Genomic DNA, 17,960 nt, shown 5'->3' on the forward strand with positions numbered 1-17,960 from the left:
AGAAACTTCAAAGGCTTCACAGGAGAACATCCAGGCTGAGCACAGCATGAAACAAGATGTGGAGTAGGAGAGATGGGAACAGTGACTGGGGAGTGGGGACGGGGTGTCCAGCTGAAGGGAACAGAGAGAAGCTGGAGTGGATGGCATGCAGGGCCTCAGCCTGGGGGCTGCTGCTCCTGTGTGTGACCAAAGCACTTAGCTCTCATGTCCGGACTTGCAGGGAATACTACTATAGTGAGCAGGGGAAGGCACGGGTAGGGAGCCTGGTTCCTGTCACTCCTCATCTCAGCCCTTTCCAGACCTTCTCTGACTGCCCCACTCCCACCACCTCCCTGTCCTGGTGCTGCAAGATGCTCTTGCTCTCTCCCCTATAGCCACTGGTAAGGCCTCGGCCAAGGTCACACTAGGCTCTCTTTGTCATGGGCGACACAGTCACACAGCAGATGTGCCCCTGGTCACCTAATCACACAAAAACATAACTGCACAGCTATACACGGTCACCACAAACCTTCACAATGGCACGGTAACACACTGTGCTCAAAGCCCCAAACTGCGTGGCTGCCTCTCTGGAGCCTTTACCTCTGATTCTCCTGAGAACTTGCCCTGCCCCCTGGTGGCCAGTCTCCAAGCCACCTTCCTTCTGGATGGTGTGAGACCAGCCCAGCTCAGATCCACTGACCCACAGATGGGTCTCTCATCAGACTGGCACTGTTAGCAAGGCCTGCTCAGGTATGGTGACCAACTGCTCCAGTTTGCCTGGGACTGAGGGGTTTCTCAGGATTTGATATATTCAGTGCTAAAACTGGGAAGTTCCAAACAGATGAGGACTAGTTGGTGAGCCTATTCTGAAACCCATGTTCCTGCAGAGTAGTCTTTCTACCCCATCAGATTGGCCCTTCCTAACAAGATCTCTTCACAGCCTGTCCCAGACCAGCCTCCCCTTGACTAATCCAGTCATTCAGGCCCTCTCAAACCTACTCACCTTCAGATTAGCCTTCCCCATCAAAGTAGCCCTGTCAGATGAGGTCTCCTCCAGCCTGACCCTCTGCCCTCCTCTGAGGGAAGGATGTGAAGATGACATCCCAATCCTTCTGGCCTCCAGGGCCTTGGCCCTGCATCCCAGCACAGGTGCCACCATCTGAGGGTCATATCTCTATCTGGCAAGGTCCAGTAGCTCTGGGCTGTGGGCACAGTGAACGTATGGGCCTCAAGGCATAAAGACACACAGGTGCAGGGCACAGAGCCAGGGTTTGTGCAAGCATTCTGTTCTCTCTACGTGAGAATGAACTTTCTCAGAGACCCAGCCTAGGGGATTAGTGAGCTCACTGGCTCTGGGAAATTCTTAGGGTCAGAGACTGCTCAAGGGATTCCTGCCTAGTGTCCTGACCACCTCCCTTTCTTCTGGTTGGCTGCTGGAAAGCAGACAAGGGATGTGTATGCTGACAGCTGCCTGCCCAGGAGCAGGAATGAAGGGCAGGCAGGTGGCCGAGAGGGGGCAGCAGAAGCCAGGACAGCCCCAGCTCAGGCCAGAGAGCCACAGGCTGGGGGCTAGACCAGAGCAGGAAGACACAGAGGGAAGCAAAGACACAGAGATGGACATGCAGATACATGCAGACAGAGACAGAAACACAGAGACCCAGGGACTCTGAGATGGGGACACACACACAGACAGACAGGAAGGCAGAAAAAGGGAAGACTGAGAGACAAGGAGGAGGGACAGAGAGGCAAACAGAGATGCAGACAGAGAAAGAGATGGCTAGAGAGACAGGGCAGCTAAGACAGGAGACAGAGTGACAGAGATAAGCTAAAGACAGAAACACTAGGATAGGGACCAGGACAAAGACATGTTCAGAGACAGGAATGGAACAGAGACAGTAACAGAGATGGGAATGGGTTCAACAAGGAGATGATGGGGGCAGAGTTGAGAGAGCATTATAGGAATGGGTAATAGAAGAGGGTCCACATTTCCAGGGCAACTTAGGGAAGCAGAGAACTAGTGGGCTAAAAGGCTGGGCTGCTGTGCACATCGGGCCTGGGATCCAAACCTCCCCCAGTGGTGGTTTAATTCTCTGGGTTCTGATTTAGCTCCAAGAGATGTTTATACTTATCTCCAGCTCCCCAGAACTACCATAGGAAATAATAGATGTGGAGGGACAGCTCTCAGAGGTAGCCATGGACAGCAGCCAAGACTCTCCAAGGCAAGCAGCCTCTGTGAGGTTGAGGACCCGGACCCCCAAGAAGGGATGACCACCCCAGGCCCAAGCCCGTCAGAGGCAATGACACTGCCCCTCCAGCCACTTTGCAGCTTGGTCCTCCCCAGACCCGACAGAACTGCTTTCCCATGTTGCTAATGGAGGCCAGATTGCTGATGCCCAAGCCCTGGGTGGGTGAAACGTGGGTCAGTGCTGACCAAGGCTCTCAAGGCAGGAAGGCAGCACAGGCTAACTTCAGTCCCCTTACCACAAGGACAGGGAAGTGGGAGGCTGAGACCCATCCCAGCAATAGTGTCCTTGGCAAGACTTGGTGACTCCCTCCTCTCTCCACCCCTGCTGGACCTGGAGTGCAGGTTCGGAACTGAGCCACATCTCACAGGGACCAGACAGATAGGCAGAGCCAGGGGCCCAGGGTACAGTGGCAGGTCCACAGCCACTTCTCTGGATGTCCACCCTGGAAGCCTCTTCCTGCAAATGAGGCGACTATTTGGCTGGAAAAGACAAGGGCCTCTCTACCCCCCGACATCAGGTCATTTTGCTTTCCATGGTGTCTCCCTCCTGGAAGAGAGCCAGCCACCTTCACTCAGTCCCAACCCTAGCCTCAGGTCCTGTCCAGGCCTGAACCATTGGTGTTTGAGGCACTGTGGATCCCTCGTCCCAGGGCGTGATCCCAGGCAGGCCTGGTGACACCAGCAAGGAACATCCATTTTCTGACCCTGGCTGGAGGGAGTGTGGCAGTGGGATGACTAGTGGCCCAGTGGAGGTGCAGTGCTCAGTACCTGCCGTGTGCCTGGGTTTGTAAAAGCTCAGTACCTGCCACGTAACTGGGTGTGTAAGAGCTCAGTACCTGCCGTGTACCAGCGTGTTCATGGCTTTGGCTCCATTTCTCTCTTCTTGTTCCAGCCACCCAGAGCAAGGCCATGCCTGGCTCTACAGGTTGGGGCTCTGGTCTAACTAACCCTTTCCCCCTTCCCCCAGGCCAGAGGTAGCTGCCAGCCTGGCCTGAGCCCGATATCCTCAGCTAAGGAGCTGCAGTAAGGCAGCTTCTACAAGAGAACTAGACTTGAGCAGGCTTGGGGCAGCCAGGGGCCCCTCCTCTGAGGAGAAATCAAAGGGGCCCTGGATTCCTAATCTATGGACTAGAAGGGTGTGGGGGGACCAGACTGGGAACCTGCAAAACCAAAGCCAGCTCCTCCCCCGCTCACACCAAGTCCCATGTGTAACCTAACCTTGGGGTATTCATAGTGCACATTTCCAGTCCTGAAGCACAGGTCCATCCCTAGTCACATTCCAAGTGGCCTCCTTCAGGCCCAGGACTCTGCATTCTGAGCCCTGTGGACTGGCTGAGCCCCAGACCTGACCTGCCAGGACCCCTAGACTGTCTCCTGGATGGCAGGGATGACAACCCCTACCCGCAGGCTGAAGCCTGACCTCCTCGCCTTCTTGCATCTCTGCACTTGTGGATAAAGCCTGGGCCTTCACGGGAGGCAGCTCTGGAGATAACCACAGACAGGCCTGTGCCCTGCCAGGACTCAGCAGCCTCTAAGACTGACTGGACACCGCCATGTGGAACCTGCCTCATTAGGACCCCTGATTCCCCACAACTCTGCCTCTGGCCTCCAGGGAGCCCTATGCCTCCACCCCACCCCAGAGAAGCAGAAAGCCCCATCCCCACACACATTTTTCTGAGAGCTGAACTGCTTCTCCCCACCAAATGGAGAAAGTTGTCTCCCTCCAACTATAATTTCTTCCCTCCTCTAGGCCTGGAAGGGGAGGGATCCTTGGAAAAAAGATACCCTCCCAAAGTGGGTCTGTTCAAGGACTCATGAAATGGTGACGTTTAATGAGAACCCCCACCCCCCACCCTTGTATATACATCTATAAAAAATTCAAATACAGCAAGTTACCATTGAGTCAGACTAGAAGGGACTGACAGGGCATTAAATACTGTGGAGCAGAGAAGGGAAAGGGGAGGGTCATACAAAACAGGGGCAGAGGTGGGGGACTGAAAAGTGTGGATGCTGGGGGGAGGGGAATGGCTGGGCCCCCCCAGCGTCAGGAGCTTATAATCTGATGGTGGCAACAGAGACCCTGGGACAGACAGGAGGCTGGAACAGGAGGAGAAATTACAGATGTGAGGAGCTCCCCTCAGGCCCCCAAGGGCTCCTGGGAGTCGCTGGCATTGGAGGGTCCCGCCCAAGAGGACAAGGTGGAAGTGGGGGTCTTTGGTGGGTGGGTTAGCTGCAGGGTCCTCCACCCAAGGGAGGGAGGAGGGCCGGTATGGTGTGGCGGGGCTAGGGGGCAGCAGGCCCGGGCCCGCCGGGATCTCTACAAATTGTGTCTGAAGAGAATGCAGAAGGTCCTCCTGCCCGTGTGCAAAATAGAAACCAGGCTCTGCGGGCTCAGCTCCGGCCTCCTGCTCCTTTGCAGGTGCGCTGGCACGTCCTCACTGATGCTGGGCTCTGGGGAGACAAGGCAGGGCGCTGTGAGGAATGAGGGTGGAGTGGGGGTCTCCTCAGGCTCCCCTGTGCTGCCCAGCCTCACTCAGCTCACCAGATCAGGAGACTGCTGGCAGTGGTGGCAGCGACAGCCAGGGCCACAATGATGGGGACACTGATCAAGAAGAGTGCCGAGGGTCCTCCACCGCTGCCCAGCTCCCCAGGGTCACAGATCTTCGTGGTGGGCGGGGGTGCCAGTGAGCTGGTAGTGCTGGTCGTGGTCTCTGGGGAACACAGGAAACTAAGGGCTGGGGTCCCTGCTTTCTTAAGGCTCACAGATGACTCCTCCACCCAATGGCCCCTACCAAAAAATGTAGACTCAGCAAGGACCGGAAACAGCAGAGCCCAGACGGGCAGACAGGAATGTGGTAGCCACACAGTGTGGAGACCTTCAGGGCAGTGGCTCCAAGTCCAGGGAGCAGGACAGTCAGGCTACAGCTCAGGCCCACTGAGAGCACAGAGGGTGGGGGCGGGCTCACCGGGGGCCTGGGCTTCAGTGGTGAGGTGTCGTGGCTCCTCAGTCCAGGGTGTGGCATGAGCAGCCACACTCCAGTCACTCCACGTCCCGATCTCATTGTCTTTGGCCGCCACCTGGATGATATATTCCTTCCCAGCGTAGGCATCCGTGATGGTGTGTGCTGTGCCATCAGACAGCTCCACCTGCATCCAGACCACCGGGTAGGGGAGACCCTCAGGGGTCAGGAGGGTGAAACACCCCCAGAGGAAGTGAGAACATTTCCATGGAAAAAATAGCGAAGGCCCCTTGGGGGGAATTCATACTCCCCTGGGGGAGGGAGGGGAATCTTGAGAATATTCACGAGGAAAAGTAAAGACATCTCAGGGAGGAGACACCCCTCAACCCCCATCCCTGCCCAGGGAGAGAAGATGTTCTTAAAGGAGAGCAAGGAAATCTTTAAGGAGCCTGGAAGCAGGCCCAGGGGAGCAGGAGGAGGGCTTTCCTTAGTGTGCATCTGCTGTCACAGCAGCTCTGTCACAACCCCCCACCCCAACCCCCGCCTCAGTGCTGACCTCAGTCCCAGCCTGGAGGTGGTGAGAGTGACAAGTGAGGAAGGGCACGGTGTTGTGCTGCCCTCTCCCATCAAGAAGCAGTTTAGAGGGAAGGTTACAAATACAGACATGTTGCCTGGCTACCTGAGTCCAAATTTAGCTCCAACCCCTACTAGCTAGGTGACCAAGTTACTTAACTTCCACATGCCTTGCTGTCCTCCTCTGTAAAATGGCTTAACAATGTGTCATGCAGGGTTGTAATGAACTCACAGGCTCATGGTAAGTACCCAACAGACTGTAGCCAGCTCTGTCATCATGGGTTCCAGATCAGGGCCTGGTTTCCCACATGCCTAGTGCACCCACCAGCCTGGCCCCAGCAGGGGTTATTACCCTGCCTGAGGTGGGAAGGGGTAGGGGCAGCTCCCAGGGAGCCAGGACAGCAGCCCAGCTGCTCCATTTCCTCCTGGAGGGATCGCCACCCAACCCCCGCCCCGGCAGCCCTATACTGCTGGTCTCCCCCATTCTCCCGGCTGGCCTGCTTGTCCGGCGCCCCTCCCAGGCTCAGGCTGGGCTCTGGTTCATCTCAGCGGCACCCGCCGCCTCATTAAGCCGCCTCGTAAACAGGGGCAGCGGGCAGGGGCGGAGGAGGGGGCCCGCTCTGGGCCACGTCTGGCTTCAGGGCTTTTTTGGTCCCTGTTCCAATCTTCCCCCAGAAAGCCAGGGTCCAGGACACCTGACCTGGCAGGCTGAGAGGACATGCACACGTGTGTATGTGTATTCATCTGTGTGCAGCCAGGTCTGAGTAGAGTGGGAAGCCCCTCCAATTCCTGTCCTCCAAGTCTGGCCCTGAGGCAGGAGGCATTGGTAAAGGTCGGGAGCAGGGTGAAAGCCATTTTGGGCTGAGACCTGGGCTCAGTAAGTGCTACTCCAGCCATGGAAGATCAGTGGGCCCCACAGATCCTCTTCTCCTGGAGTCAGGGCCCAGTTCCTCCTCTGGTTCCCCCTTTTGATGTGCAAAGACCCCCTCTGTCTGAGAAGCCCCAGCTTTTTCAGCTCCTTCTTGCCTGGTTCAGCCCTCAGGACCCTCCTTTGATTCTCTCCCTGAACCTCCACGTCTGTCTTTCCCCAAAGGGAGAGCTGGCGGGGAAGAGCAAATTACCACCTTCTTGATGGGCTTATGGTGGGCACCGTACCTCTAGGAATGTGACCCATGAACCTGATGCTCTCCTGGCAGACACATCATCTAGGTGTAGGCTGTTCTCGCTAGGCTGTCACTGAACTCTTAAATCACCCCCTTAAGAGAATGGCTCCTCAGCTGGCAGGAATTCCCTAGCCCCTGGCATCTGCTTCACCTGGAGTCCATCAGGTTAGCTGCCATAGAAGTCAGGCCTTCTGGCCTCCCTGCTGAGTGCAGGCCACAGCGGAAGATGCAGGGAGCTTAGGCTGGGTTGCAGCACTTGCCTCCTCTGTCCATGCTGTGACAGCACTTGCCAGATCTCATGGTGCCCACGCTTGTGCAATTGCTGGTCTGTATATCTAATTTCCTCCTGAAAAATCCAGGTGACGTTTTTCTTTGCTCTCCCCTCTTCACCCCCTCCCAAACTACACGTGCCTCTCTCCAAGATTAAGGATGGGGAAGAGTGGATTCTGTTCAGAACAAAACTCAGGTTCAAAAGAGCCATAAATCTAGCCAACCTCAATGCCAGTGAGACATAGAACAGGGCTAGCACATGCCACAGGCCACACATGCTTTTGCCATGGAGCCTGCATATCCTGCTTTGCCCACATCAGTGTGGGGGTCAGTTCTGCTCATGGTGCAGGCCAGTGCATGGTCTTGGCATGTTAGTCACATGAACGTATGGAGCATGGTTCCTGCTGGGGACCACGTGTGTGCGTGCCTGTTCCCGTGTGTGTGGTGGGCACTGTGCCAGGTCCACTGCAAGGCGTGTGCTTTGCAGCGCGCAGGGCTGCTGCCTGTAGCTCGTTAGCAGGGGAGGGGGGCTTGTGAAACTAGACCCTGGTTATTAGCAATGCATTAGGCGCAGGCAGCTGGCCAGGCGGGAGGGACTCCGGACTCTGTCGGGGAACATGTGAGCATGTGAGCAGCCTTTGTGGGGGCCAGGCCTGCAACCCCAACAGGCACCCTGGAGTCAAATTACTCACTTTAAAGGCCAGCCAGGGTGGGGACATGAAGAGATGTGGCTGAGGCCTGGTGGATGCAATGGAGGTACAGACTGATCCCAAAGCTGATCAGCCAGCCAGGGTTGCCCCATGGAGGACCCTTCCAGCCCCAGTCCTAGCCCATAGACATCAGGGGCCATACAGAGTCCCCACAACCTTATGGGCCCATGGCTGTCAAGGAGAGAGAACCTCAAATTTGCCCCAAACTCCTGGCTGCTCTCCCGAGCTCTCTTTTGTAGCTAGAACAACATCCTAGACTACAGCCTGACCCCATACTGCCCTTTGTCCACTGTTTGGTTCCCAGCCTAGGCCACCTGTACTCTCAAGCTGACCCCTAAGCTACATCTGACTGTGGAGCCCTGATACTAAGTCATGGCCTGAATTCACACACTGGACCAATTGAGCCCATCTCTGAGTCCTTGAGGATAGGACTGTACTGCCTCCTGGGTCCGGCACAGGCCTAGAGCCTAGGACAGAGTATAAGAGGTGGATCCCTGGTCAAGACTGAGAGCCAGAGGTAAGAAAAGGGAAATACTGCCTGTCCTGCCTACCATCTCCATTCCAGTGTTTCTCTCCACTGCCCTGGGAGCCACAAAGGTGTGTTCCTATTGCACTAGTGGGGGTCACTGGGAACCCCTAAGGTAGGCCTTAGATCAGGATCACGCTCTCAGCCCCATCCATCCTCCCATACCCTCTGGTCCTTCCCCCATCTGGAGAGCCTGACTGCGCTCAGGCCTCAGACTGGAACAGCTACCACAAGAGTATGAGCACCTCCCATGCTGTGTGGCTCAGATTCAGGCATTTGGGATCTGGGCAAGGCAGGGCACTCACGTGCTGCCACTGGTCCAGGATGAGGGGTCGATAGCGCAGAAAAAACTTGAGAGGAAAGGATTCAGGGTCAGGCCAGGTTGAAGGGGTCTGCCATGTCACCTCTAGCCGGCGAGGGTTGCTGGGCACTGGCCGGGCTACCACGTTTTCTGGAGGGTCAGGCTTCACTGTTCAGAAGACACAACTTCATTACCACACTACTCTCTGGGAACAGCTCCCCCTGGTCAGTCCCAGCCACCATGTCCGCCATCTGACATCACCAACCATTGTCACCATCATCAAGGTTGCCATCCTCTTCTCTGTTGTCAGTTCTGGCAACCACCATTAACAACCATCTCATTACTGCCACCTCTCACATCCCTGTCATCACCAATGACTAGAACTCATGATACTGACATCGCAAATTTCATCCCATTGTCCCAACCTCATCCTTATCATGGCCAGCATCCCAATTACTAAGCCTATACAAGAGCTCCACCATTATCACCATCACCCCATCATCATCTGGATCACCCTCTCATGCACCAGCATCATACACTCCCCACAAGCCTGGCTTTCACCTCAACTTTCCCAGCTCCAAACTGAGACAAAGCTTCCCTTGGAAGAGTCTGAGTTTCAAGCTGCTCTGTGGGTCAAGGTTAAAAGACAGGCCACAGGTACTGAAGATCTGGTTTGGAGGTAGGCTGAGGATCTAATGGGATCATCTAAGAGCTCAGCTCATGGAGAAACAGTCTGGCCAGGGGCACAGACAAGGGGCTGGGGGGCAGGCAGAGGGTCTGGCTGGGATGAGGTAAGAGCAGGCAAGGGGTCTGGCCAGGATGGGGCAGAGGCAGGCAGAGGGTCTGGCTGGGATAGGGGTGGGGGGAGCAGTATCTGTCCCAGTCCTGTCTCCTGTTCTGACACCTCATTCATCACAGGCCGTAAGGAAGCCATTAGTGTGTGTGTGTGTGTGTGTGTGTGTGTGTAGGGGGGTAGGGGGGTGGAGCCTGCAGCTGTGCAAGGGTCTGGCCCAGCCTGCCCCCCTCCCCTTCCTGCATGATCTGGGAGCTAGAGAGATGATGGGAAGGGCTGCTGGAGAGGTCTCTTGGACCCTGCAGGAAAAGAACATGCACTCAAATGTTCACAGGTGTATATCTACACACACACACATATATGTATGCCATACACACATGTACACATATACATACATGCCACATATACCTATGCCTACGCGTGAACATCCTCACCAATGCTCATATACACCTCTGGCACACATCCACTCACTCCCATTGGACTATGCAGCAGGAAGCACCCCCCCCAAACATACCAATGGTGAACTCGTCAAAGGTGATAGCTGTGGCGTTGTGGCCCAGGGCATTGCTGACACTTATTGAGACTTTGTACTTGATGGTGGAGAACAGGTGCATGTAGCGGATATGGCAGCGGTTCTTGAGGGCTGGGTCCTTCTCACAGACCATAATTTTGGAGCCATGCCTGGGGAGGGGTGAGGTCCAGGCACCGTTATCAACATGCGGGTCTGGTGGGGTAGAGGTTGGGGGAAGGTTAAACCCAAGGCTGGGCTAGGGTCTGAACCGAGGGGACAGTGGGGAGCTGGGGAGAGGTCAGAAGTCAAGGTTGGAACCATTCTCAGATGCGTGTACTCACAGCACGGTCACGTTGAAGGTGTTGGGGATGTAGGTGGGGGTGGGCAGATGCCAGGTGCAGTAGAAGCCTTTGGGGTAGGTGTTGGAGCGGCAGCTGAGCACAGGCTCCCGTGGCGGCACTGAGAGTGAGGACAGCATGATCAGGCATTCTTAGAGCCCCCAGTCCCCTGCACTACTGTGGAGACAGGTGGGCCCCAGAACCCCAGCTCTCCCCCTTCAACCCATCAGCAATGCCAGAGGTTGGTGGAGGGGTGTGTGTGGGGGCTGTCAGCAAGGGTCTGAGGCTTCCCAGGCCACAGAGAGCCAGATGTTTAATTAAAGAAAAACAAGGACTGTATGGAGAGGGAGCCCCCCCCCCCACCTGCTCAATGGAGGCAGGAACTGTTGGGAGCAGGGGACTGCGGGCCTCAGCTCATCAATCACAGGATGGAGGTTATGTCTGAGGGAATTGGCCCAAGCCCCACATCTCCTGCCACACTGTGTCCATTCCCAGAGGAACACTATGCAGCAGAGGAGGGAGTCTTGACTGGATGCTCTGGCTGCTGGGGTGGTCAGGGTGCACTCCCTGGGGAAGAGACATCCCATGCCTGTCCTCGGTATGAGAAGCCCGAGGACAGGCCTGGTGGTTCCCCAAGGACATCAGCACTGGGTGCTGTTCACGTGTGTCTGTGTGTGTAGGTGTTTGTGTGCTTGGGTATGCATGTTATATGTCTGCATATGACATAAATGAGGATACACATGTATGATGGAATGTGGATACGTACGTAGGAGCATCTATGTGCATGACTCTGAGATCACCTGTCCACATATTACTGCATGTATGCACATGCCCATCAAGAGGAAGCTGTTCCTTTAGTGTGCACCTCTCCCCAACCTCAGTCCCCAGCTTCTCCAACACAGACCCTTTTAAAAAGCCTTTACATAGTCAGTAGCTGCCTTCACCCTGGAATGGGGAGGTCCAGAGAGGTATGGGGATCTGCCTGGAGTCACACAGCAAACCAGAGCTGGGGCTAAGCCCCAGGATGGGGATACCCACCCACTTGACCACACACACACACTGGGGAAGTCCTTTCTTCTGTCTAACCACACTCTTTTTGCTGCTGTGAGCATGTAGCCCAGCTGTCCCACCCTCAGGCATTGGGTAAGGCGTGAGGACAGCCGGCTCAGGTTCCTGGAAGGAGGCAACTTCTGTGATCTGACCCAAGCAAGGAATGTGGCTCCAGGGACACTGACACCTCCCTACTGTGCCCCCCCCTCCCCCAACCTCCTGCCTGACAGGTGGACAGGAAATGGGAGGGGGGGCAGCTCAATAAGCCAGGGACAGTGAAGGGGAGTGTATGTCTATGCTTGCTGAGTGGTCATGGTGACACGTGGGGAACTGTGGGCTTTCATCCACAGCGGGCGCATGATTGTGACTGTGTGTACATGTCCAGTATGTGTGAAGCATGTGTTTATTGGTGCCAAACCCTCAGGGCCCAATCTGGGCTTCCAGCGGAAGAGATGAGGGGGTCAGAGAGGTATCAAGGAGGCCTGAGTGCAGCAGGCGGAGAGTGGGCCATGCTGTGGGCAGAGGCGGCTCCATACCCCAGGCCTGCAGGGGAGAGCCACAGCCTGACTGAGCCCCACAAAGGGCAGCTGGCATTCTGCCCACCGCTGTCTGCCTGCCCAGGGGAGCCTTCCTGGCCCCGTGTCCATCTTGTGTCTGTTCCATGTTCATCCTGGGTGCCTCTCATATCCCTTCCCTATCTGCCCAGGGGCACAGAAGCGTGGGGGTGGGGTGGGGGGTGGCCAAGGACACAGGAAGTGCCTTGTGGGGGCCTGTGGGCCAGGCCAGAGTTGGCAGCCACCCCAGGAGGAAAGGACATTCCGAGGTCGGCTGAGAAGCCTCCACTCCCCCCTCCTGCCACTACCCCCCCTTGCCCCCAGCTTCAAAGAAGGGTGCTGGGAGGGGTGGCAGACTGAAGCCTGCAGAGTCAGCTCCCAGCCGCCTGGGACTCTTTGGAGGGCAGAGCGGGCCACAGCACTGGACTTCACAGGCCCCCTCCCCTGAGCAGCCTCCCCAGTGACCACCCTCCCCTGCAGCCCAGCCTCCCCGTCACACCAGTTCCCATCTCTGACTGGGCAGGTCAAGGGGGCCAGGGGGCCAGGCAGGGCTTTGTCTGTCATCTGGCTACTCCTGCCTGGCCCTGGGCCCTGAGTAGGGAAGGGCTTGGGTTTCCTGACAGGGACCAGGTTTCTCAGAGGGAAAAGAAGGAAAGAAAAACAAAGAAAGGAAGAAAAGGAGTGACTTGCTGCAGCTGGAGCCCAGCTGAGGGGCCGTGTGGGCGGAGGTGGGGGTGCTGTGGGGGACCAAGTGTGAGGCTGCGGGACAGTGTGTGATCAGGAGGCCTGTTGTGAACTGCAGTGTATAGGGGCATAAGCTGTTTTTAAGACAATGCGAATGGGAGGCTGTGTGTGTAACTGAGAGGCTTGGTGTGTGTGACTGAGACTGGGCAGCTGTGTAAGTGTGCGATTGGCTGTGTGACTGGATGACTTTGTTTTTGTATGTGACTCAGGGCATGGCTGTTTGATTTCAAGACTGTCTATATAGTGAGGCCATGTGGCTGAGGCACTGTGTGAGAACACGTGTAAATGTACCATTGTGTCTGAAACACGGTAGCTGCAAAATAACATACCTGAGACACTGTATATGAGATGGAACATAAGTCTGAATGTATTTTTCAAACCATGGGTGTGGGAAGGTGCCCAGAATTCCAAGAGTGTCCACACGTATGAGCAAAACACTGAGAGAGCATGTTAGAGGCTGTGTGTGAGCAAAAGCTCATATGCAAATGTGTCACATCACACTCTGGGCATATAGGCCTGCTCCTGGATGCTCAGGAATCCTAAGTTGCCCCCTGTGGGGGCTCCTGAGATGCCCAAGTGACTGTGTCAGCCTGCAGCAGGGTGTCCCTGGGTCTCATTCAGGGCTGTGTGTGCGTGTGCATGCGTGCATGTGCCCCCGCTGGCCCAGAGTTTGTTTGTTTTCCTCCTAATTGGCTTGTTTTTCCATGTCCAGCCCACCAAACCGCATGTTTTTCCTCTCATCTCGCCAGCCTGCCTGGGCTGGAGCCCCCAGCACGCATGAGGCCTGCCCGCCAGCCCAGAGAGGAGGAGGGGCAGGCTGCCCACATGCCTGGCCATGCCAGACCAGACCAGGCAGGGCAGGGTGACCGTCCTAGCTCCAGCCCTTCCCAGCTCCCACCTACACTCCTCCTCCTGCCTGGCATTCAAGGCCTATGCCTGTCCCAATCTTACCTCATGACATCTCTCAAGGATCCCCAATGTCTGAACTCCCAATTGTCCCCCTCTGCCTCCCACCCATCTTTTCTCCCCAGACATCTTCAACCACAGGCCGCTCTTCACTTCCCAGCCAAACACAGCTGAGGGGGAAGCAGTGCTGAACCAGGAAATTTGCAGTCAAATGCTCTACCACTGAGCTCTACCCCTGGAATCAGGGAGTCTGGAGTTCCCAACCTGACCAGTCAAATACAGATCTTAGAACTGGACAAGGAACTGTCCATTTAAAATTAATCAACCTCTGATTTGTATTAGCTTAAATCAGAACGACACTGAATCAGCAGAGTCTATCTAGTAAACAAAAAAGATGCTACTAAATGGAACCCTGTAATCTTATTTCCTACTGTTGTGAGGTCCTTTCATCATCCTGGGTAGGAGACTCCTTAGAGCTATTTGTGAGTGTCCACCTGAGGGTAGGACAGTGGATCAAGAGAAAGCAGTTCAGGAATCAGCCTGGTTCAGGGGACTTTGAACAGAATATTTTAATCATCAGGTTCCCTTGGAAATAGAGATATGAAAATCTTCTATGTTTAGGGTAAATATTAAATAATTTTTGGTTTGAATGACCCACAGGTCAAGGGTAACTTTGTTTTGTTCTCTGAGTGCTAAGGAGAAGGATAATTTGATATTGAGTATTGCCAAACCCAGTCTCTTGTTACTAATATAAAGTGACTGAAGCAATCATGATTAATATCCCCCGTTTCTCTGACCAGCTCTTTAGAAGGAAATAAGGCAATAAGAGATAAGTACCTATTACTAATGCTACAGCCAATTCATGGCTGCTCTCCTCTGACAGGCAGGGCCTAGGGAGTGGTCAGCTCTAGGGGATGTTCTGTGGGTACAGACTACAGACATTACTTCTAATTCCCCTCCAAAATGACCTCTCTAAAAAAGATCAAGTCATCAGGAATGGGGACCCAGGTCACCAAGGCCCAGCCATCATGGCCAACCTTGTCCATCCTGAGTACTTCTGGGACTCGAATTGAGAAGACAGATGTGTGGGAGACTTGTGCCAAGTTGGCCTTATCCTTCCGTGGCTCTCAGCCTTTTCCCCCGTGTAAGGGCCCCCGACTAGTCGGAATGCACCACTCCTGATGAGCATATATAGGTGGAACAGGGAAGACTCCCTGCACTGGTCCTGCATTTCTCAAAATGGCCAGCAGGGGTCACTCCACTCTTGGTTTGCAACTAAGATGGCTGGTTATGACTGCTGTCTGTCCATTTTAAATGCATAGAAGGCTTTTCTGTGTGGAAATGAACATCCTCACCAAAACATATTTTCACCTCTCCTCTAGCTCCACTGGTGAGTCAGTGTTTTTGCCTGAACATCCTTCAGCCTAACATTTCCCATGGTTGTGCACACCAATCTCCTGACAATGGGGAAAGGGCCTGCTCTCTGGTCCCTCCAGCAACCCCTCACCTTGGTATATCCCAGGGAGTAAATAAACCATCTTCAGACAGTGGGTGCATCACCCAAATTGGATGAGGCCAGAGAAGCTTGAATCTTTGGCTCAAGGAAATAAGAAATGGAACTTTTCAGATTTTTTGTTCTGTCAGCAGGTGCCTCTGGCTGGGATCTGGGCCTGCCCTAGCTGACAGACCCTCAGCAACACTTATAAGCTCATCATTCTGACCTCTCCAAACCCTTCTTCTGAACCACACTCACCTGCTCTTCCCTCTACCTTCCTGCCAGCTCCTCCTTATCACTTACTGTTGCTCATTTCTCTCCATCAACTCCTATAGAGTGATGGTCTTCAGGGCTTAACTCCGGGTCCTCATCTCTCCTCATCCCAGGCTCTCCCTTGGCCATCTCATCCCCTCCCATGGCTTTGATGCTACCAATCCCCCAAATTCCCATCTTCAGCATGGGCCTTTCCTCAAGTCCCAGACACTCAGATCCACTGGTTACCAGTCATCAGCTCCCAGTTGTCCCCCAAGGACCCCAACCCATCTAAAGCAGATGTAAGTGGTTCTAAGATCCCTCACCCAAACCCACTGCTTGCTCCTGCAGTTATTTGCCTAAGGGCTTTCTTTGGCCACCCAAGTCTGCATTGCCTGCTAAGGCATCAGGCCAAAAGTGCTGGGGAATTAAAGCCTCCCCACCCCCCTACCCAGGAGATTCCCTCAAGGAAGGACAGGCATGAGTTGGTGTATAAGCAGTCGAGCTCCTGCCCTCCTCAAGCAGGAGAACTCCAAGGTGCATATTCTGTCTGGGCTCCCAGAGTTCTCCCAATGGGTTAAGCTCCAGTGGCCCAGAGCACTAGCTGGGTAACTCCCTCTTTATTGGTTAACTAACTTCCTTTTTCTATCTCTTCCCCATCCCCTTTGGGTGCTTCCATTACCTGCTGAATAAATTACTCACATACAAATTCTCATCCTGACATCTGATTCTAGGGAAACCCTAACTAAGACACTGTCCCAATGGAACACACTATCTTCTCCTCCAACTGACCCTTCCACCTTGTTTCTGTTTGAGGGACTGGTACCACCAGCTGTCTTGACTCCTCCCACTTTCTACTCTCCTGCCCTCCCTACCTCCAACACATCACCAACTCCTGGAGGCCCAACTATCCCCCACTTCCCCAACTCCATGTTTGGTCCCACACCTTCATCTCAACTACATCCCAACAACCACCTCCTTCCTGCTCTGCTTTGCCCCATCCAGCCTGCCTTTCTTTACCACAGTGAGGGAGAACTTCTAAGAACATGACTCTCATCATGTCACTCCCCAGCTTCTAGGATCATGATCTGCCTCATCTCCCCCTTTAGGTCCCTTCCCCCATTTACACAAGCCCAAATGGGCCTTTTCATGCCCTCCTAGCTTCTGAGGCCTATAGTCACACTTGGCTTTATGCCAGAAGTTATTTTTTCAATGTGTTTTCCAAATCCTCTAAGTCTCTATGTGCCTCCCACTCCAGGAAGCCTTCCTTCTTCTCTGGGGCCCCCCAGAACTTGCATACCTATAGCTACATAACCATGTACTCCATTTTCCTCCCTAAAACCCTAATGGTCAGCTCCTATGAGAGCACACAGTGGAGTGGGGCTGCTCCAGCTCAGAGCTGTGACCCTAGGATTCTTCCCAACCAGGCCCTGGATTGGCCATGCCCTGCCAGCCATCTTGTCACAGGAACAGGATTTCAGGATCTCAAAGACCTCCCAGGGGGGTCCAGATACATGTGCAAAGTGTCCAGGGGTCTGGACCCAGTGGGCAAGACTGAGCTCAAAGGTCAGAAGAACAGGCTAGGATAGGATCAAAGGGCAAGGGTCAGGGCGCTGCAGTCCTCCCCTCCTCCAACAACAGGAAGGGGACTTGTTGGATGAGGAGTTGGGAGCAGCACTTACAGCCCACATGCAGGAGAACTTGGTGACGCAGGTGCCAGGAGTCACGGTGGAAGCAGGCGTACAGGCCACTGTGGCCCAGTTCCAGGCCCCGGAGCATGAGCTGAGAGCCATTGAGCAGATCAGGGGTCAGGTCTGTCCCATTTACTCGCCACGTCACAGCTGCATCCCAGTTTGCTGTACCACATGGCAGAGTCACATCTGAGCCCAGGCGCTCGTACTGCACATGGGGTGCCTCTGTGGGGGACAAGGAAGGCACAGGGCAAGAGTCACAGATCACAGTCCTGCCCAGAACCCCCAGGTGACATGTATGGATGAGAAACTCTAAGTGAGCTGTCCAGGACAAGAGGTTCTGTGATGGTGTGAGTGTTGGCAGATGAAGAGTGTGCAAAATTTCCCTGTGACTGTGCAAGTGTACAGGTAGGTGAGCGTCTCCAAATTTATATGTGTAAGTGCATATCTGGGGACTATGTGTGAATGTACGATCTTCTGTGTGTGTGCACTTGCATGGGGTGGTGGGGGGAGTGGGTGGGATTGAGATTGTGTCAAGTGCTGGAAGGGGTTAGATCTCAGTGAAAACCCAGTTCACCTCCAGTCCCTAGGATCTTTAAAAAGTTTGCCTGACCCCCATGACCTAACCTCTTGCCACCAACAGGTCCAGCCCCAGTTACTGACATCTGCTCTCCAGGCAAGCTGGAGCTGATTGGCCCCACTTCTGCACTCCTTTCTCTGTCTCTCCCCATGTCTTTGTCTCCCCGATCCTTGCCTCTTTTTGTCCTGCCCCTCTCCCACTCTCCCACTCTGGCTCCCCTGACAAGACCCCTGTCTACCCACCCCAGCCAACCAGAGCTTGGGCAGCAGCAGGAGGAGGGAGAATGGGCAGGGTCCAGGAGAGGAGCCCTGGGGAACTC

At 54.7% G+C, this 17,960-nt stretch overlaps 1 protein-coding gene across 4 annotated transcripts in view; it reads right to left on the reverse strand.

The window, feature by feature from the left end:
* Positions 1–4,039: 4,039 nt before the first annotated feature.
* CNTFR (ciliary neurotrophic factor receptor) overlaps positions 4,040–17,960 on the reverse strand; it is a 39,420-nt gene continuing 25,499 nt past the window's right edge. For all 4 annotated transcript variants that reach the window (XM_057498781.1, XM_036897997.2, XM_036897998.2 and 1 more), the window contains 7 exons: positions 17,053–17,286; positions 10,373–10,490; positions 10,035–10,201; positions 8,732–8,895; positions 5,191–5,371; positions 4,767–4,935; positions 4,040–4,675 (listed from right to left, as the gene is read on the reverse strand). In XM_057498781.1, coding sequence (XP_057354764.1) covers position 4,675; positions 4,767–4,935; positions 5,191–5,371; positions 8,732–8,895; positions 10,035–10,201; positions 10,373–10,490; positions 17,053–17,286 — 1,034 coding nt within the window. In that variant the 3' untranslated portion in view covers positions 4,040–4,674. The remainder of the gene's footprint in view (positions 4,676–4,766; positions 4,936–5,190; positions 5,372–8,731; positions 8,896–10,034; positions 10,202–10,372; positions 10,491–17,052; positions 17,287–17,960) is intronic.

This window comes from Manis pentadactyla, chromosome 3 (assembly GCF_030020395.1).
Source record: "Manis pentadactyla isolate mManPen7 chromosome 3, mManPen7.hap1, whole genome shotgun sequence".
NCBI lineage: Eukaryota > Metazoa > Chordata > Mammalia > Pholidota > Manidae > Manis > Manis pentadactyla.